The sequence below is a fragment of the Myxocyprinus asiaticus genome, chromosome 8 (assembly GCF_019703515.2).
Source record: "Myxocyprinus asiaticus isolate MX2 ecotype Aquarium Trade chromosome 8, UBuf_Myxa_2, whole genome shotgun sequence".
In the NCBI taxonomy this organism is placed as follows: Eukaryota; Metazoa; Chordata; class Actinopteri; order Cypriniformes; family Catostomidae; genus Myxocyprinus; species Myxocyprinus asiaticus.
The window spans coordinates 36,184,415-36,206,017 of NC_059351.1; the positions used below are offsets into that span (position 1 = coordinate 36,184,415).

Consider the following 21,603-nt stretch of genomic DNA (forward strand, 5'->3'; position numbering starts at 1 on the left):
TCATCTGTCAGTGCCGGCTTTGTTGGAGCTCAATTAGCATGCAGATTTCTAAATGCTTCATGGGAGCGCTGGGAGTGAAGGACCTCTCAAAACATTGATTTATGATCTGAGCTCTATCGCCATTGCCCACGGCATTGGGGCGGCCCTCACCAGTCCCTTTGTTTTCAAATAATGTTTTTACAGTTTGGCAAGATCTTGCACAATAAGCGATAAGCTTTATATTTCACTCATTATTATTCTGAAGAGGCTTATACACTTTGTTGTGAGTGTTTGTTAAGTGTCTCACAATATGTGGATTATACATTGATGGCCTGATGAATTATTTGATGTAATGCATAAAAGGATTGGTAAAATTTGCCTGCCTCTCTCTCACTATGTCTCACTCTTTCTTTTCTGTCTTTAGCTGTAAGCAGAAGCTGTATCTTGAAAAGCTCCCAAACACCAGTATAATCATCCCGTTTCATAATGAAGGATGGTCCTCTCTGCTCAGAACCATCCACAGCATCACCAACCGCACACCCGACCACCTGATTGCTGAGATCATACTTGTAGATGATTACAGTGACAGAGGTAAGTGGCAGAGCTGGTGTCCCCTTGTTCTTTTTCTATGAGAGCAGCTGCTTTTTGAAAGTTGTGCTTTGTATCTGCATTAGCTTCAGAAAATTGCTTGTTGGCTGGATTCTTGTGTGAAGTTTTTTGGTTGGTTAGAGAGGGAGGAAGGGCTTTGTCATTCACAGGAGACTATTGAGTGACTCTTAGAATGGTAAGATTGGGTTTTGTTACAAAATGTAGTCCATCCATTGTCGGAACCTGCTTATCCTATGTAGGGTCACAGTGGTTCTGGAGCCTCTCCCAGCTACCTTGGGCTGAAGGCAGGGAAACACCCTAAACAGGGGGCAAGTCCATCATTGGGATATCTCATATAGACACACAAACACATTCACACTTTCCATCACATCTACGGCCAATTTACAGTTTCCAATTCACCTAACCTGCTGGGCGATATGGCAAAAAAATAAAATCTTGATATTTATCAAACTTATGGACGATTCACGATTTGATTCTTTCAACTTTTAAATCTACTCCAACATGATTCAAATTGTATGTTCTTTATTAGAATGCAAGGCAACCTGGTTAGAGAAATCCAAGTTCTTTTCATTGTAGGAAATAAAGGAGTGCAAGAAAAATTTACAAATGCACCAAATGCACCATAGGGGAAAGTTGTCAACAGAGTGTAAATGTAAAATAAATTTAAATCTAACAAACCCAGATGTTCAGAAATAATAGAATAAGAAAACTGCAAAATAATTCCTAGCCAGTGTAGGTATTAATTTTATCTAAACCAAGTCTATCTAGAAATGTATCTAGAAATCAATATTTCTCAATTATCAAGTTTAACTAGAAAGTACTCATTGTATATCAAACAATTTGTGTGTATATTCTTAATCCCCTGCAGATAGAGACGCTGAGCAGCGCAGCAATATGAAATAATTTATCATTACAATTCAACTAGCAAAGTTTGTCAGAATGATTGCTTGCCAAATGTTGGCTATTGATCATGTCACAGAACAAAGCAATAATTAGCGATCTATCTGAATCATCATGGCAAAAGGAGCAGTGGTGTTTGATTCTCCCATATATAGCCTCTCCATGATTTGAAATGAAGCGCAATAACTGTCACGTAACTAACACTTTTTTATGGGTAAAAAGAAAAGAAATTAGAACGTTCATCAACATGCACACACCGAGGCCAGTTATGGTCTTAAGTCGGTGTATACCTGCATGATGGATGAAGCTGATCTACAATCACACTGTGTACAATCGCACTGGGGATATTACTGCTGTCTTTTATATCAGTCTGCGTGTTGTCACCTGTCACGTTCATTTGGAGCACACCACATGTGCAGCCGATTAGATCAAGAGCGGCATTAAGACAAGTGCTATGAATTATTTATTCAGCCTTATTTACAACGTAACTATAGCGTTTGCAATATTTTTTTGTAAAATCTCGATTTCTCGATAAATAATAATTAAAAAATAAAATAAAAAAATAGTGTCAAAACGCAAATTCTAATTAATCGGAAAAATCAGAAAAAACGCCCAGTCGTAGTTGACAGCACATGACCCTATGTCATGCAGTTGACTGAGTTACTACCACTAGTAATGACAATAATAATAACAAGTTTCCTGGTAACACTTTATTTTAGAGATCAGAAATTAGACAGTAATTAATTACTAATAACTAGACTTGTAAGGGATTAGTTATGGACTTGTTTAGAATTATAAGGTATTTATTAGGCCTTTGTTTGTTGATTTCTTACCCTTGCCTAATAGCCTCTTTAATTTTTCGAATACTTAACTTATTAGGTAAAAACAACAAAAGATCCCAATAGCTAGGAAGGTGCAATATACATCCTTTATAGGTTCTCATTACACTATGTGAATGTACAACTTATAAGTATAAAATAAATATAGAAGGCAGAGACTTTTGATGCTTAGTGTAAATAGCAACAAAAAGCATCCTCTTTGCACTAATAGTGTTAGATGTTATTTGCTCCCCTAATTATATATTCTAATTATATACTACCATACAGTATAGGGGCATCACTGCAACATGTTTATTGTGTTTATTTAGAGTCTCACAAACACTCATCACCAGCCCCTATCCCTAAACCTAAACCTAACCCTAACCTTCCCTTTGTTGAAATACTCTATGCATTCTACATGTATTTCATACTTATAAGCCGCACATTCACATAGAGTTCTGAGAACCTATAAAGAATGTATTTTGAATCATACTAGCTATGTTTTGTTTTTAGCCAAGAAATTAACTGTTCCCTATCTGTCACTCACTTGACGTTGTGTCGATGTAGTGGCACTAGGGGTCACTCTTGGGAGCCCGAGACACCTCTGGTCTTTGATAAAAGGCCAGTGAAAATTGGAGAGTGGTATTTGCATGCCACTCCCCGGACATACGTGTATAAAAGGAGCTGGTATGCAACCACTCATTCAGATTTTCTCTTCGGAGCCGAACGGTCATGCTCACTGAGCTGAATACTATTGTTCATTCACCTCTGCTGGATCTGACGGCGCATTTCAGCGGCTTCTCCCCCCTCTGCAGTGGTGCACTGCAGAGAATGCCCCTGGGCGCTTCGGCAGAAATAAAAGAGTATATTTCTCTAAAAGAGTATATTTCTCTAAAAGAGCGGCACACACGGAACGTCTTTTTAAAGACGCGTCTTTTTCCGATTGTGTGTTATTCCTGGTTGCACTCGTTATCTCTCGCCTTCTGACGGTCACGATCACTGTCTTTCGTGTCTGGGCACTGCACAAGCGGAGACAGCGTTCGTGGATGGTCATGTTCTCATTGCGAGGATATGTCCATGGCAACGTTGCGGTCGTGGCTCGCCTTCGTAAGAAAGCAAGCCACCCCAGAGGCTCCCCGTCTCGGTCCTTTTACCCACGGGTATGAGGCCAGCGCAGCTAGCACTGGGGGCGATTTGGGGACCTCAATGGGACCGCCTCCACCGGGTATCCCCCCGCGGACCTCCTATTCCCCAGCACGCTCATCTGCCCCGATCAGGCTTCCAGATGAGTCCGCTGGCTCGTCTCACGGCGAGTTCGACCTCTTATTTGGAGTCCGCGAAAGTGATGAGCTCTCGAGCGCAGCATTGGAGAGCAGGCTCGTCCAGTGGAAGCCTCAGCTGGGCTCCTCCCTTCGGGGTCGATTGCCCAGTCACAGGCTGACGCGGAGATGACGACATGCTTTCCCGAGCAACCGCGAGCGTCAGCTAGAGTGGAACTCACTGCTCTTCCCTGAACCCTCGCGGCTCGGTGATTGGTTCCTGGGCTCAAGGCGCCACTCAAAGCCACGCCCCGCCCCCGTTCCTTTCTTCCCGGAAGTGCATGAAGAGCTGACAAGGTCGCGGGAGGCACTTTTTACTGCCCGGTCCCAATCTTTTCAGCTTCCCTGCCCTCACTACCCTCGATGGTGGGGCGGCCAAGGGCTATTCGGCAATCCCCCGGTGCATAAAGGCACTCGCGGTGCACCTATACCCGCAGAGTGCCGCCACCTGGCGTGGGTGCCCAAAGCCCCCGTCCAAGGCCTGTAGGTTTACGTCGTCTCTGACGGCCACGGCTCTCCTGCAAGTCCGCCAAGGTGCTAAAGGAACTGCACAAGGGTAGTTCCAATCCGGGATTGATGCAGGAAATGCACTCGGCGACCGACCTCGCTCTCCGAGTGATGGAGGTCACGGCGCGGTCTCTCGGGCAGACGATGGCCACACTAGTGGTCCAGGAGCACCACCTTTGGCTCAACTTGGTCGAGATGGGTGAGGCCGACAAGACACGATTCCTTGCTGCCCCCATTTCCCAGGCGGGCCTATTCGGCGACACAGTCAAGGACTTTGCCCAGCAGTTTTCGATGGTAGAGCAGTAGACGGATGCTAGCTGGCATATCCTGCCCCGGCGCGGCTCAAGATCCCGCACCCCGTCTACTCATCGCCAAGGGCGTCCCCCTGCAGTGACTGCACCGGCTCTGCCGCAGCCCGCCCCTTCGGCCCGGCCCCGGCATGAAGCCCACTGCAGGAAGCAGACACCACCCATCTCGTGGCCGCCCAGAACCCGTGAAAGGCTTCAAAGCGCCCTTGAGATGGGTGACCCAGGGACAACGAAACGCGCTGCTCTGGAGCTGGTAAGCAGATATCCATCTTTTTGTTACCTTTTGCATTTAATTGTGCTGCATGCCCAAGTGGCTGCAGTACTCAAGAGCTCAGCAAGAGCGGTTTCCTTGTTCCCTGGGTCACGTATCCGGTGTGCACGGCTGTCATCATGACCACCGTCCACCATTCTATTTGGCAGGTTTGCTGTGGCACAAATCCGCCCCCGATGTGACAGTCTCCACGGGTCACGAGGACAGGCCTCTTCCTCCCCCATCCCAGGCTGTTCTGGGGGTGGTCACAAGGAGCCAGGTAAGTGCTTCGATGTCCTTAGACTCAGCACGACCACGACGTGGTGTGGCACCTCGAGCTCCACCCCGCCACGAGGCCCCACCTGCCGGTACATCCGATGACGTTGTCCCTTTGGTCCTCCTTGCGCGGAACTTGGACGCATGGCTTGAGCTTTCCAATCTGTTGCGAGGGCTGGTCCGGACTGTCCGACTTGGCTGCGCGATTCACTTTGCCGGGCGTCCGCCGAGGTACAGCGGTGTCCACTTCACCTTGGGGAAGGACGAAAACGCTGCTACCTTGCGCGGAGATCACTACCCTCCTACGGAAGGGTGCGATAGAACCTGTCCCTCCAGCCGAGATGAAGAAGGGGTTTTTCAACCCCTAATTCATTGTAACGAAAATAAGGCGGTGGGTTACGGCCAATCTTGGACCTGTGAGTTCTGAACTAGGCTTTACACAGACTCCCGTTCAAGGTGCTGACACAAAAACGCATTCTGGCAAACGTCCGGCATCAAGATTGGTTCGCGGTGGTAGACCTGAAGGATGCGTACTTCTACGTCTCGATCCTTCCTCGACACAGACCCTTCCTGCGGTTTGCGTCCGAGGGTCAGGCGTATCAGTACAAAGTCCTCCCTTTCGGCCTGTCCCTGTCTCCTCGCGTCTTTACGAAGGTCGCAGAGGCTGCCCTTGCCCCGTTAAGGGAGGTGGGCATTCGCGTTCTCAACTATCTTGACGACTGGCTAATCCTAGCTCATTCTCGAGACATGTTGTGCGCACACAGGGACCTGGTGCTCTCACACCTCAGCCGACTAGGGCTTTGGGTCAACTAGGAAAAGAGCAAGCTCCTCCCAGTTCAGAGCATCTCTTTTCTCAGTTTGGAGTTGGACTCAATCTCCTTGACGGCGCGCCTTACGAACGAGCGCACCCAGTCGGTGCTGGCCTGTTTGAAGGCATTCAAACAGAAAACAGCGTTTCCACTGAAACTTTTTCAGAGGCTCCTGGGGCATATGGCATCCTCGGTGGTGGCCACCCTGCTCGGGTTGATGCATATGAGGCCACTTCAGCACTGGCTCCAGACTCGAGTCCCGAGATGGGCATGGTGCCACGGGACATGTCGCGTGGTCATCACGCCGGTCTGTCACCGTCTTTTCAGCCCTTGGACTGACCTCTCATGTCTACGGGCAGGTGTTCCTCTAGAACTGGTCTCCAGGCGCGTCGTGGTCACGACAGATGCCTCCAAAACGGGCTGGGGCACTGTTTGCAATGAGCACGCAGCCGCTGGCCTCTGGACGGGTCTGCGACTGCATTGGCACATAAACTGCCTCGAGTTGTTGGCAATTCTGCTCGCCCTTTGCAGGTTTCGGCCGTTGATCCAGGGCAAGCACGTGTTAGTTCAGACAGACAACATGACAGCGGTAGCATATGTCAACCGCCAAGGTGGTTTGCGCTCTCATTGTATGTCACAATTCGCCCGCCGTCTCCTCCTCTGGAGTCAGCAGCGCTTCAAGTTGCTGCAAGCCACTCACATCCCGGGCAACCTCAACACTACAGCAGATGCGCTGTCATGACAGGTTACCCTCAGGGGAGAGTGGAGACTCCACCCTCAGGTGGTCCAGCTGATTTGGAGTCGATTCGACAGGCACAGGTGCACCTATTTGCCTCCCAAGAATCCTCCCCACTGCCCGCTCTGGTACGCCCTGACCGAGGCCCCCCTCGGCATAGACATTCTGGCACACAGCTGGCCCCCTGGCATTTGCAAATATGTGTTTCCCCCAGTGAGCCTGCTTGCACAGACCCTGTGCAAGGTCAGGGAGGATGAGGAGCAGGTCGTCCTGGTAGCACCCTACTGGCCCACCCAGATGTGGTGCTCGGACCTCACGCTCCTCACGACAGCTCCCCCCTGGCGAATTCCCCTGAGGAAGGACCTTCTTTCTCAGGGGACTGGGCACCACCTGGCACCCACGCCCAGACCTCTGGAATCTCCATATCTGGCCCCTGGATGGGACCTGCGGTGGTAGACACGATCACTCAGGCTAAGGCCCCCTCTACGAGGTGCCTGTATGCCTTTAAGTGGCGTCTGTTCGCTAAATGGTGTTCTTCCCGTCTGGAAGACGCCCAGAGATTCGCAGTCGGATCAGTGCTTTCATTCCTGCAGGAGAGGTTGGAAGGGAGGCTGTCCCCTTCCACTTTGAAGGTGTACGTTGCCACCATAGCAGCACACCACGACGCAGTCGATGGTAAGTCCTTAGGGAAGCACGACCTGATCATCAGGTTCCTAAGAGGCGCCAGGAGGCTGAATCCCTCCAGAAAAGAGGCCACGACTGGGTTAAGCCTGTTTTCTATCTTTTGGGTAGTCGACTTGTCCCCAAAAAGGGCCATTCGACACTCATAAATATGTTGGGGGAGGTTACGTGTCGACCTGGTGTGCTGGCTATGAGGCACACAGTAGTCTGCCCACCACACACCGCCAGTTCACGTAACACAGTTCAGTCAATTGTGGCGTTTCATATAGGGACCCCAACTGTCACTACATCGACACAACGTCGAGTGAGTGACAGATAGGAAACATCATGGTTACTTGTGTAACCTCCGTTCCCTGATGGAGGGAACGAGACGTTGTGTCCCTCCTGCCACAACGCTGAACTACCCGCTGAAATGGCCGGACCTTATATCGGCTCCTCAGCATAAAACCTGAATGAGTGGTTGCATACCAGCTCCTTTTATACCCGTATGTCCGGGGGAGTGGCATGCAAATACCTTTTATCAAAGACCAGAGGTGTCTCAGGCTCCAAAGAGTGACCCCTAGTGTCACTACATCGACACAACGTCTCGTTCCCTCCATCAGAGAACGGAGGTTACACAAGTAACCATGACATTATGACAAAAGCAAATATAAAGGGGCTATAAAGAAAGAATAAGAAATCAGCCAATAAAGGCTAAATAAATACTTTATAATACCAAACAAGTCCATAACTAGACATTTACAAGTGTAATTATTAGTCATGGATTCCTGTCTAATTTATGATCCCTAAACTAAAGTGTTACCAGTGCTTCCAGCCATTGCTCAAACATAAAAGATAATGTAAACAAAACAATCAAACCAAACAATGTAACAACAAACACAATATACTTAATACAAACAAAAACAGAGCCCAAGTCAACAGTATAGTCCAGAGTGATGATATGGTATTGATAAACAGGAGTGTGATCGACCAGAAAGTCCAAACAGAGTGAGTGCAAGTGAAAAGATAAAATGTCCAAACAAGAGATCCCTACTGGATTGATGAAACAAACCACTACCACCTGCAGCTCTCACGGCGCGGATCACAGATAAATGGTGCGACATCAGATGGCAGTGTTCAGGCAGCAGAGAGCTCTTGAGTTGCACAAGAAATCGTTTGGATTAAATCCAAGAATGTCTATTAAAGGGATGTGGGTAGTATGAGATGAAGAAAAACCACAGACGAAAAGTAACAAAACTAAATATAAACAAGCATTTTCGGTGTCCAGTGGCAGCACTTAGTAAACAAACTTCCAGTATCCAGGATGATGGGTATCAGTATAGAGTGTAAAACCACTACAGCCACCGATTGGAGTAAGAGTAAGAGCCAGCTAAATTACTGAGTGCACCTACAACATTGGCTGCGTCCGAAACCAAAGGTAGCTGTCTTGTTGCCTCGCTGCCCTTTCAGTCAATTACTCAACAGACAGCGTTTACCTATGAAGGGAACTCCAGAAACTGGTTTTGGACAGGTTACTGAGGCAGCATAACACATCATTGCTAGGATACCAGCAACTGATTATCACCATCTGGTGTCCATTAAAGGTAACGCATCTGCTTCATTCAGACCAACTGTACCACAATGGTTTTAATCTAGAACAAAATCAAGAGAGTTTTGGCGATAACCAAGTGTATATTTCATAACTACAATAAATATTTCCCTCTAGAAATTGAATCAAGTTGGAAAAAGTGGAAAAAACTTACATTAATACAAAAATTGGCTATCAACCGCCTCTTTTGCCAGCATTTTCTTTTTCTTCAGCTCAACTGTTGTGGAACCGCACACACAGGATTGTGAGATTTCAAAGGCAGTGAAGGATACATCTATGCTGCCTCCAAAATGTTATCAGATGAAGGTATGAACATTGGATTTGGACATACTTGATCCCTTCCTACCTCCATATACAGCCTCCGAAGGCAGCATTTTCCTGGTTTCGGACTCAGCCATTGAGACCATACCGCTGAGAGCAGGCGGTATACAGAATTTTGAATAAAAGAGATGTTTGTTTATATTATCTAGTGATCAGAGCAACAGAAGTTCATCAAATGATAATCAAATGATGGAGAAGAGCATTATAACTGGACATACTGTATATCCAGACATGCTGTGCAGTTGAGCATGCTTTCAGCATTTTAAAGAACCGATTCAGGTGCCTGTATTGTAGTGGCGGAGCGGAGCGGATTTGAACAGTTCCAGTAAACTTTGTTAGATCGTGGTAATCTGCTGCATCCTCCAGAACCAGCCTGCAACATGGGGAATTCCGCCATACAAATTGCGTTCAGTACTAATTTTCTGGCTGTGCTTGTGGCATTACCTGATTTCCATAATTCCAGTTAAAACAACACAGACAGTGCGAACAAATAAACAAGGCTATCAGCAGGTACAATCAATTAACATTTAATTCCTCTCCATTAATGTGTATCCTCAAGCTGTGCAATATGGTCTTTTGGACAAAGTGCTTATGAAAAAAAAGACATATTTTGTTGTCATAGACAATGTAAATTAGAACTCATTCCACTTATTGCAAGACATTTGGTAGTGGTACAAATTACAAGATATAGTTCATCCTTTGTGATCGTGTCTTGGGTTGGAGACACTGATAACACCCTGTTGTGCACTACTAACACTATTCTACCTTTTGGAGTGGCATCCCAATACCTCTCTCTCATATACACACATACACACACACACACACACACACACACACACACTCATGTTGGTGCGGCAATCCTTATGAGGACTCTCCATAGACATAATTATTTTTATACAGTACGAACTAGATTCTATCCCCTAACCCTAACCCTATTCCTAAACCTAACCCTCACAAAAAAGCTTTTTTACAGTTTCAAAAAAACATTGTTTAGTATGTTTTTCAAGCAATTTGAATTATGGGGAAACTAGAAATGTCCTCATAAACCACATTTATTGCATAATACCCTTGTAATTACCACTTTGTAACCTAAAAAAACGTCCCCGTAAACTACCCAAACCCACCCATGCACACACTCTCTCTCTTTCTCTCTCTCTCTCACACACTCACACACACACACACAAATCAATATGAACATCACACCCCACAATGCCTCTCTGTACTACAAGACATCTCAGCCAATAACATTGCAGCTCAAAGCTGGGCACTCAGCACTCCTGTAGAGGAATAACAGTGTGAGCGTGTACTCTGCTCTGGCCTGCTCTGTTTCCATTACAATACTCATATCCAGCAGAAATGAGCTGCCATTAGACTGAGAGGCATCCCGCATTGTTTGGCTATTCAGGATATACAATCCTGTATATTTTTTTATTTATTTATTTTATTACACATACAGTATATATATATATATATATATATATATATAGAGAGAGAGAGAGAGAGAGAGAGAGAGAGAGAGAGAGAGAGAGAGAGAGAGATCTGACTATGCTAGCTCATCAATGCTAGCTCATTGGACTCTTCTGTGTTGGATTGATGATGAGCACATTTGAGACACAGATTGTCTCTGAACAGATTTTTGACCTAGAGCAAGAGTTGTGACTCTCAAAACATACAAAATGTTGGTCTTCTGGCATTCTGATGTCTCATTGCAGTTTTCATTTGCAAATAGATCCTTCACTGACAAGAGCACTAAATCTCCTGTGTATCCACCCAGTGCTTTTATGAGTCATTTAGGTAATGACTGGTTTAAAAATAATTTTCATAAATATTTTTCTCTATTACAAACAGGTTTCTTCAAACCTTTTGCAATGAGTGGCAATTTCGTCTGCCAGTTTTCAGAAAGAATGAATGAACTTTCTAGCACCACAAAAACATTTTGTTAGTTACATTTCACTCAGTTTAAAGCTTGACCAATAATGGTCTACTCTCTTTCAGCGGAAATAAACACCTGTCAATCCCTTTAACTGCATTCACAGAAGATTATGTGCTGCTGGTGGCAATTGCCTTCTTTTTTATCTAGACATACGCTTTTGAAACTGCCCAGCACCATCAATCACAACAGCCAGAAAACAAGAGAGATCTAATTAGCATAGAGAGCAGCACAATCCAGAGTGACTGACAGACTACCTTACAACTGCCACTCATAATCACAGACTTTAAACACAACCAAATATGAAGTGGATATAAAGTGGACTTGATTTATCGGTTCCCCCTTCTTCTTAGTTTCTATTTAACAGCATGATATCCATGCTGTTTGTTCTAAAATATCGAAGCTTATTACACGGTTTCTGAAATACTCTATTCTGGTCAATCGTGCCATCCAATGTTAAAATAGTTTTAATAATTATGCCGTATATTTAATATTTCACCACTCATCCGGGCATTGAGAGTCATCTTTCTTGCTTCTTGTAACACTCTGTGAACTCTAAAATTAAGCTAATAAAATAATTTGAACTATTTTTTTGGCAAGTAGTCATGTAATAAGTAGGATAATTAGCAGTAAGATGGTAATTTTAAGCAATATAAGCACCAACAGAACTTTGACACAAACCAGAGGTGGAATTCAGCTGTTTCTAGAGACTCCGCAGTCTCTTTCTTCCCAAAAAATAACATAATTTCAACTCAGATCATTATTTCATGTCCATTTAATTAATTATTTGGTAAGTAGCCATGAATTAAGCAGGATAATCTATAGTCAGCTGGTTATTATTGCAAAATATTCCCCTTCAGGGTGATCCTGGCCACCCTATCTGGGGTTTTTTTAGCAGTGACTGATTGACTATAGATTATCCCTTACATGTATGCTCTTATAAAGACACAATTATTATAATATCAAATTTTGATACAGACCACTGACCTTCATTTACCATGTGCTGCAGTTGGTTACACATAACGACTGTAATTGGATTTGTACTGTAGCTGCTTTAGACCTCTCTCCTATGCCAAATGTCTACGACTAATGATTACTACACATATTACTTATAATTATCATTGTAGTGAGAATCACACTGGCACCAACTGAAATGAACTGAGCCTCACACAAGACACCAACGTATGTGGTGATTTTTGATCACCTGTCACTTAAGGTGTACTATGTGTGTATGTTTATTGATATCAGATGGCCCCTCCCTCCATCCTCGGGGCACCAGCTAAGGAGTTTCACCTTAACAGTAAAAAAATTATCCAAATGGACCATTCAGTAAATTAAAAATATGTAAATTGGAGGGAGTTGGGCATCTGAATAATCAGAAGGAATTGTAAGATTCAGCCTAACCCTTTAGAGCTCATCTGTATCATCAACACAAGGAGCACATAGCTGTAATAAAATTAGTTTTATTTACAAAAATATAAACTAACAAAAACTACAAAATGGTATTAATATGCTAAAATACAAAATAAATGAATAGGTAAATGAAATTGCATAGGATGGAAAGATGTAAGTTGTTGAATTGGATGTAGCAATGTCAAAGTATGACTTTTTTCTTGTGGAAAGATGCTATTTTGCTGTTAATAAGATGAAAACCTTATTTCTTTTTAAACAAATAAAGGTTATATGCTAGACATTTGATACACAGGTTATGCAATCTAAAGAACATTAGAAAATCATAAACTGTTAGTATACACTAATGCCAAGGTCTCTGGAGAGAAGTTTGGATAGTGATATATTTATGTTCTGCTTGATCGATCGATGAGTTTGGTGATGGCAACGTCTTCCACTGGGGCTCAGGCCATGTTACAGTGGGGAAGGAGCTGGATTCCATTTCAACAGCCTTGGACACGAAGGAGCTGAGGAATGCTGATCTCCTGGAAGCACAGAGAGGGTTGTTGTTATCTAGAACATGCAGATATACAGCCCTTATGTTGGTGCAAGTTTCTGTATTCTGGAACACGCAGATGCACGAAACTTGAAGAGAAGGTTTGCTCGCCAGAGCTAAATTTTGTTGCTGTAGTTATCTCCTGGTATAGGGATTCCGAACTTGGCGTTGCAATAGTCTCTTGTAGTGAGACTGGGTACTTGGTCAATCTTCTACTGTCCCGCAAATGGAGACTAAGAATGTTGTACGATCTGTTATCCTATCTCTCATGGAGTGAGACCAGAATGGAGAAGTGTTTTAGAAGTGTATCCTGTTAACGACCCTCTGGACGGGAACTCTGGATTTTGGAGTGTTACTGTTATTCTGTTAATGTCTCCCACCACTCAGGCTGGGGACCCAGAATGTTGATTATTTTTTTGTTATTGATCCCGAACTCGAACAGCCGGGAACTCAGAACAAAGGTATGGTCATCCGGAGGATAGTTTTATACCTTCCTGATGAGGAGGAGATTTCAGGTTGGCGCTTCTTATTTCAGGGTTATGATTGGCTGCTGACATCGGAGGGGGCCCACACAGTGTGGCTCGCCCTCCCTTCTCTATGTGGAACATTTGCATATTTTAAAGTACATAGGTAGAACAGTGTCTTTAAAGTTTCATCTAAGCATTGTTCCTTTTCCAAACCTCTTCAAAAATACTCTTGGCATTTTTCTAAAGATATAGAGACCAAACATGATATTGTAAGATTAAATATTACGCATGCATTATGGTGGTATAAATTAGTTGAATTTGTGTGAACTATTGTGCTAATTGAACAACTGTAATTTACATAAACAGTTCTGTGAACAAACATGAAGTGAATGTGAGCAGTTGGTGTCCATTTTAGGAGTAAAAATTTGTGTGTAAAGATTTGTCTTTGTGGCTTCTTTGTTTCAGCTTTTGCCACATTAATTTAATGCTGCTTCGAGAGGTCATGAAGAATTGTTATGGTCCTTAGCTCAACTCTGGTCTTAGGTCAAACCTTAGGATGGGGGGTTTGAGGTGTTGCTAAGAAACCACTCATGGAACAATGAGAAGTCTTTTCCAATGTGTTGGAGGACTGTGGCCTTACTTGCAGAAGTATCTGGTAGTTGTCCAAGCAGCTTATCTGATGGCTGCACTTGGCATTTGTTTGTGTTGGTCCTGCCCTGATCCAATCAAAATAGAGCCACTCTTCTTTGCCTTGACAGTTAGAGAGGGGCTCTGCCAGAAAGCAGTCAAACAGGGAAAGTGGGCACTAGTTGGTCATGCTGCATTCGAAAGGGAGGGCTCACACTGCGATTCGAACGGGAGACTGCTCAATAGAGAGAGAGTGCTCACGGCATTCAAACGGGTAATCCCAGCAAGCAATCGAATGGGGAGAAGGCTCGCGCTGTGTTCGAAAGGGAGGGCTCACACTGCGATTCGAACAGGAGACTGCTCCATAGAGAGAGAGCGCTCGCAGCATTCAAACGGGCAAGCCCAGCAAGCAGTCAAACGGGAAGAATGAGAACGAGAGTTGGCTCAAGTTGTGTTCGAAAGGGAGAGCTCACACTGCGATTCGAACGGGAGACTGATCCATAGAGAGAGAGCGCTCACGGCATTCGAACGGGTAAGCCCAGCAAGCAATCGAACGGGGAAAGTGAGAACAAGAGGAACGAGGCTTGTTTGTGGGGGTAGCCTCACTCAATAGACTACCCATAGATAGGGAAATATGGTGCTTTGAGAAGAGGAGGTGGTGACCGCTATCTCCTGTAATGCTAGCTGCAGCTGCTGAGAAGCGAAGAAAAAAAAAGTCTTCAGCGGAAGCATGGTAAAACAGCTGCTGCAGCAATACAGTAAAGTGGGCCTTCTGTGGGAGCGGAGTTTAAAGCACTGAGACGGCAGTGGATTGAGAATTTGGGGGCATAGTGAAGGAGCTCCTGTGGGAGCGCTGCTGTGTTTACATTGCTGTAGATGCACTTCTATGAAAGTATGGAACTTAGATATTGAAAGCGTCTGTGGAGAATATATTAACAACTGTGTACACACAATTGGTATGGGTGGGGCACTGTTGCTGTGGTATCGAGTAGGGCACAAAAGACTTCATTAGATTTAGTTACACCTGTAATGGAAGCAAAGGTTAGTTTGTACTTACCTGTAGGGTGAGCAAATGGTTAGTTAGGAATACATAAATGTATTACCTTTATATACGTCTGTAAGGGAAGCAAAAGGTTAGTTATGGAAAACGTGTCAATTATGTTCATATGCAGCTTTGAGGAAAGCAAAAATGTAGTTAAGAATACAACTTTATTACGTTTGTCATGGGCGGGGCACTGTTGCTGTGGTATTAAGTAGGGCACAAAAAACTTCATTAGAATCATCAACACCTGTAAGGGAAGCAAAGGTTAGTTTGTACTTACCTGTAGGGTGAGCAAATATTAGTTAGAAATATGTACCTTTATATACGTCTGTAAGGGAAGCAGAAGGCTAGTTATGGAAAACGTGTCAATTACTTTGTGGCAGCGGGGGCGTGGTCAAGCATCTCTCCGGAGAGAGAGAAAGCAGTAAGGGCGCATACACCTGAGCTAAATTATATCTAACACCTGTCTCTAATTTCAGTGTGCACGGGGAAAGCGGCATAAATAGAGCCAGACCACAAGTAGACGAGAGAGAGCCTGGGCACCAGAGACCCTATTGTGAAGCCAAGAGTTTATTATTGCGAAGCTGAGAGTTTATTTTTGTGAAATAGTTTTTTTATTTTTAGAGTGAATTATTGAACACTGTGAAAGCCCTGAAAGAGTGTATTTGTTTGAGTGAGGAGAATAAAATGCTTACCTGAACCAGGAAATCTGCTTCTCGCCTCCTCCTTTCACTGAGAAGTGTTACATACGTTTATATGCAACTTTGAGGGAAGCGAAAGGTTAGTTAAAAATACAACTTTATTACGTTTGTCATGGCAGGGCACTGCTGCGGCAGTATCAAAATGCGAAAGGGGAGATGCTGTGGCATAATTGAGAGTATGCGGGCAATGCTGCGGCAGTATCGAGCGTGGGCAGGTGCTGCAGCACATTATCTGGTGGGGCACTGTGGCTGCAATATCAAATAGGGCACACATAGTTTATCACATTTAGGCACACCTTATTGTGTGTCGGGCTCATTTAGACCATGAGCAAAGGAAAAGCCAATGCCACGGTTAACAGGAAAAGCCAAAAGGCTCTTAAGATTACTGCACCACCACTACACTCGAACGAGGAGAGCTCATACTGCGTTTCGGATGGGAGAGCCCACGGAATGAATGACGTGAAATCTCACACTGCATTCGAATGGGAGAGCCCACCCTGTGATTCGAACGGGAGAGCATGCATTGCAGTCGAACAGGAGGGCCCACACTGCAATTCGAATGGGAGAGCCTGCGACCAATGCGCTTAGGTTCACACTGCATTCGAACGGGAGAGCCCACACTACAATTCAATGGGAACGCCTGCATAGCATTCGAATGGGAGGGCCCACACTGCATTCGAATGGTGAGTGGCACAGAGTAAAGAACCTTGCTGAATAGCGGTTTGATGGGTATATATTTGAGCTGTGCCCCTCGAGTCTTAATAAGAGGAAACATAAGAGGAAACAGGAAACATGATTGCGGTGTTGTGGGAGATTTAGTGGCAGGGCCTGAAAGGTTCTGCAGTTGCAGCACCTGGAAAAAACACATTTGCGCTGCTTTGCGGTGTGGTGGAAGTTTGTCGCATGGTCCGAAGGACACCACAGTTGGGGCACCTGTACAGCATGAGAATTTTGTTTCTCATGGTCTGAGAGTCCTTCAGGTGCCTTTTGGCAAACTCCAGGCGGGCTGTCATGTGACTTTTACTGAGGAGTGGCTTCCGTCTGGCCACTCTACCATACAGGCCTGATTGATGGAGTGTTGCAGAGATGGTTGTTCTTCTGGAAGGTTCTCCTCTCTCCACAGAGAAATGCTGGAGCTCTGTCAGAGTGACCATCAGGTTCTTGGTCACCTCCCTGACTAAGGCCCTTCTCCCCCGATCGCTCAGTTTGGCCGGGCGGCCAGCTCTAGAAAGAGTCCTGGTGGTTCCAAACTTCTTCCATTTACAGATAATGGAGGCCACTGTGCTCATTGGGACCTTCAATGCTGCAGAAATTTTTCTGTACCCTTCCCCAGATCTGTGCCTCGATACAATCCTGTCTCGTAGGTCTACAGACAATTCCTTGGACTTCATGGCTTGGTTTGTGCTCTGACATGCACTGTTAACTGTGGGACCTTATATAGACAGGTGTGTGCCTTTCCAAATCATGTCCAATCAACTGAATTTACCACAGTTGGACTCCAATCAAGTTGTAGAAACATCTCAAGGATGATCAGTGGAAACTGAGCTCAATTTTGAGTGTCATGGCAAAGGCTGTGAATACTTATGTACATGTGATTTTTTTTTTTATTTTTTATTTTTAATAAATTTGCAAAGATTTCAAACAAACTTCTTTCACATTGTCATTATGGGGTATTGTTTGTAGAATTTTGAGGAAAATAATGAATTTAATAAATTTTGGAATAAGGCTGTAACATAACAAAATGTGGAAAAAGTAAAGTGCTGTGAATACTTTCCGGATGCACTGTATATCTGTTTTTGTTTTTTGTTTTTTCAGATCGAAGGGTTATTTCCTTTTAAAGCCGCTCTTAACCGGCAACGTTAAACATTTTAAGCTTAACATTTCTGCCTTTAAACCCTCTAAAAATTGGTTCCTTTCACTTCCTTTGTAAGTGCCTCGTTACCTTGATTTTCTTCTTTTTAGAAAAGGAGTGACGAGTCAAAATTATTTTTTGTGGTAATCAACATTGTGCCACAAATGCTGTCGATTGAACTTAACTTGTATCTATTTAATCTCATGGTTGTCTGTAGAAACAATTGAGAAATGAGGAATTAAAGACATCTCAGTTGTAAAATTTCCTTTGGGTAGTTCTTAAATATAGGCATGCACTCCTCAGTTGTACCGTGGGATTGACTTCCTTGAAGATGTAGAGCTAGTTGTGTTTCTTCTCCTCATATCCTGAATAAAGTATTTTAGACCACTGCTAAAGTGGAAGCTCTGCTGATGCCTTTCTTGCCGCCAGCCTGGCCCTTATTAGAGATAAGCATTTCAACCACGTCTCGCTTGCTGCAAAAAAGGCCTTGCTGGGATTCACGCCATGCATTTAATTAACTGAGAAACGTCCTCATCATGGCAGCTCACAGTGGCATTGCATGCTTTCGTTGTTGTTCTTTCCTTGGCCCGGACGAGTCGTTAAGCCTCTAAAATATTTATTTTTGCTTGTGTGTTTAGTTAAGCTGTTCAGTCAACTAAGTGATGATTAAAAGCCATTCATATTCTCACTAATTGATGGTATTCAATTAGACCATGTAATTAAAGCTTTAACTTCACAGGGATTTCTAATGAACTAATATTAAATTGCTAGCATGAAATATGACATTCGTGTAAAGGAATACACACAAGCAAATCAAAAAAAATTCTTTCATTCTAAAGGCTCATTAAACCACCGTCATCGTTGCATGGGTATGTGAGTGCATCCAGTAAATAAAACCATATTAGTTTTAAATATACAGTAGCTTAATGCATGCATCAACCCTGTACATTACTACTGTTTGTGTTTGCACAGAAGTGGAAGATAAAAAGTGCACTTAAGGGCAGTAGAGTGTCACAGAAACACATTTATGTTCTGCCTTATGTGAGCGCGTGGAAAAGCACATCTAGCTAAGAGGACTAATAGCAGACTTTCCTGCCTCAACATCAATAGACTTCAGTTTGTGTTTTTACCTGCAGTGAGCTGAATTTGTGGTAATTACTGACCAGCCTCTGTTTACCCTTTTTAAAGCTACAGCTGACACATTTAGTATGGGATAAAGGATTCTCTGGCCACTCCTGGATGCACACACACATACATGTAGAAGCACATACACACATGCACAGAGACAAACACAAACTCAGTTTTGCTGGCACACCTTGACAGTGAATGATTACTATGCTCTTGTGTTTTTCGAATGACGAGTAATGACTCCTGGAAGCCAGATGCATTCCCCTCGAAGAGGACGTCCTTGAGATCCTCCACAAAGTGATGTAAATAACCGAATAATAAAATCTTTGCAGTAACAAGCTGTTAAGGCTGCACCCTTTTCAGGTATGTGATTTGGGAAGCAGACGATATTGGGCACTTTGCTAGGCACACCTCTTAAAGTCTTCTGCTAAGACAGCATCATTTTTACAATCACCTCACCTCTTTTTGAGAGCAGACACCTGCACACCGTGAACCACTTCACATGGCAAGGATGTTATTAAAGAGAGAAACAGCGTGCTTTTATCTCTGTTTTTCCAATGCCTTAGCGAGTCTACCCAGCGTGCATTGCTCCAAAAAACAGCACAAACTACAGTTTATTTATTTTTTTACATTTGCAGGGAATTTAGATGTGCATTCAATCTTTGGATTCTTTGCCTTGGAAATAAATGGCAAAGAGTTTTGTTCCTCCAGTAGGGACCACATAAGTCATGATTTAATTGAATTTGTTTGCTATTAATTAAAACTATTACAACTAGCGAATGGTGGGGTAAATCACCCCAAAATACAAGGATTATCTAAGCAATAAATGAATCGAGGTGAAGAGAAAATCCATTGTCTAATAGCTTTTGCTGCACAGGAGCAACTAATGTGCCCTAAGCTGGTCGGGCTCAGGATCAGCCTCAGGGATCAATGTTCTTAAGTCCAATCAAAGCAATTCCATCGCATTATTTGGCATGACTAATTGCTCGGACTAAAAAGTGCAAAGTTTACCCCTAATGAGACTGACCCGCAGAGTAAATGTGTTCCCTTGCTTTCAAGATTATGCTGACTTCTTTTATCCAGGGGTGCATGTTAAATGAACATTTACTCTTCATCCGCCTCTTAAATTCATTGCCATAAAATCATTGCTTGTGCATATTTCACATAAATGGTCCCACAGTGTCTCTGATTTAAAGCCATGAATCTCTGAATCAGCCAATGTATTCCGCAAATTATTACAGTTAATCACATACAGGTCTTAGCCATTCATTAACAATAGAACAGCCACATACAGCCTCCAGTCTTCTCAGTGGACGATAAGGCTGGTCCTCTGGGTGCTGGTGTTCCAATGATTGAGCCACATTGTGATATGAGGAGATGGCCAAGAGACCACAAGAAGAAGAGACAAGACCTGCCCAGATGCCCTTGGACATTTTGCTGCCTCGGCATGGCTTCTGCAGAGGGGGAAATGGCAGTATCTCTCTGGAGTGGCCTTAGATGCAATTGATTGGAGCGGGCAAAAGAGACAGTGATGTACTCTTTGTCACTGCCACTCCCCCACAGCGTGAAAGTTTAAAGCAAGAATCAATCCTCTCGTTGGCCGCCTCATGCAGGCTGTCAATACTCATAAGTGGTTGACCTTCTCATCAAAGTTTGTGCCCCTCATCAAGCTTACAGTCTCTGGCAGATATTGGTTGGAAAGCTGCATCCATCAATTAAGTGATGGCACTAAAAGTTCTACAGAGAAACACTGTTTACATGAATTTCCTGAATTATTACGAATCAAACACCTTCAATTAAGAGTTAACACATGCTAAAGATTGTAAAATACCGGTTTTATTTTGGAAGACAAAATAAAAAGTCTCTAAAAATACTGTATAAAACAGATTAAAATCATCTCAAACTTGACTGGCAGTGTTTGTGTTTAGATTTAATGTTTAAATATGTAATGGTAAAAACCTGTAAAAGTACAATCTAAACACAATATTTAATGATTCAGTTTTTTATAGAATTACAGTACAAACCTTAAATGAAATTCAACATTTAATATTTAATTTACTGTACTGATTAACAGTAGAAAGGTTTCTTCAAATTATCATAAAATATAAGCTTTAAGATTATTGTGAAATATCCACAGCTGAAAACATACTGAAGAAATACACTAAGATTCACTGAAAAGTAGGATTTCATTTACCATTCCTTTAAACAAGTTTAAACAAACTTTATTTAAATTGTTTGTACCAACATAACTTTATTTAAATTGTTTGTACCAACATTTGCCATTATGATGTTTGAAATAAGTTTTGTAGACAAAAATATAATTGTGCCACCATATTAATTTATTTCATTATAAAACTAAAATTTAACAAAAAAAATAAAAAATAAAAAAAGTTTTTGAAATTGATGACTTGGACCAAATAATAAAGAAAAGCAGCCAATAAGCAACCAAATTGGCCCGGTTGCTAGGGTGGGTAGAGTCACATTGGGTAGCCTCCTCGTGGTCACGATTAGTGATTCTCGCTCTTAGTGGGGTGCGTGGTAAGTTGTGCATGGATCGAAGAGAGTAGCATGAGCCTCCACATGCTGTGAGTCTCCGCGGTGTCATGCATATCTCTGTATTATGCTGTGTTCAGCTTTCCTTCTACCCTGACCAGTCCCCCAGTCCCTGCAGCTGAAAAACACCCCCACAGCATGATGCTACTACCACCATGTTTCACCATTGGGATGGTATTGGAATTGTGTAGAATACTTTTGGAATTGAGGCTAAACAGTTCAATCTTCGTTTCATCAGACCAGAGAATCTTGTTTCT

General features: G+C 43.5%; 1 protein-coding gene across 3 annotated transcripts in view; it reads left to right on the forward strand.

Moving 5' to 3' along the window:
• The window catches only part of LOC127445467 (polypeptide N-acetylgalactosaminyltransferase-like 6), a 433,776-nt gene that overhangs the window by 150,998 nt on the left and 261,175 nt on the right, over positions 1 to 21,603 (forward strand). For all 3 annotated transcript variants that reach the window (XM_051705573.1, XM_051705572.1, XM_051705574.1), the window contains exon 5: positions 404 to 570. In XM_051705573.1, coding sequence (XP_051561533.1) covers positions 404 to 570 — 167 coding nt within the window. The remainder of the gene's footprint in view (positions 1 to 403; positions 571 to 21,603) is intronic.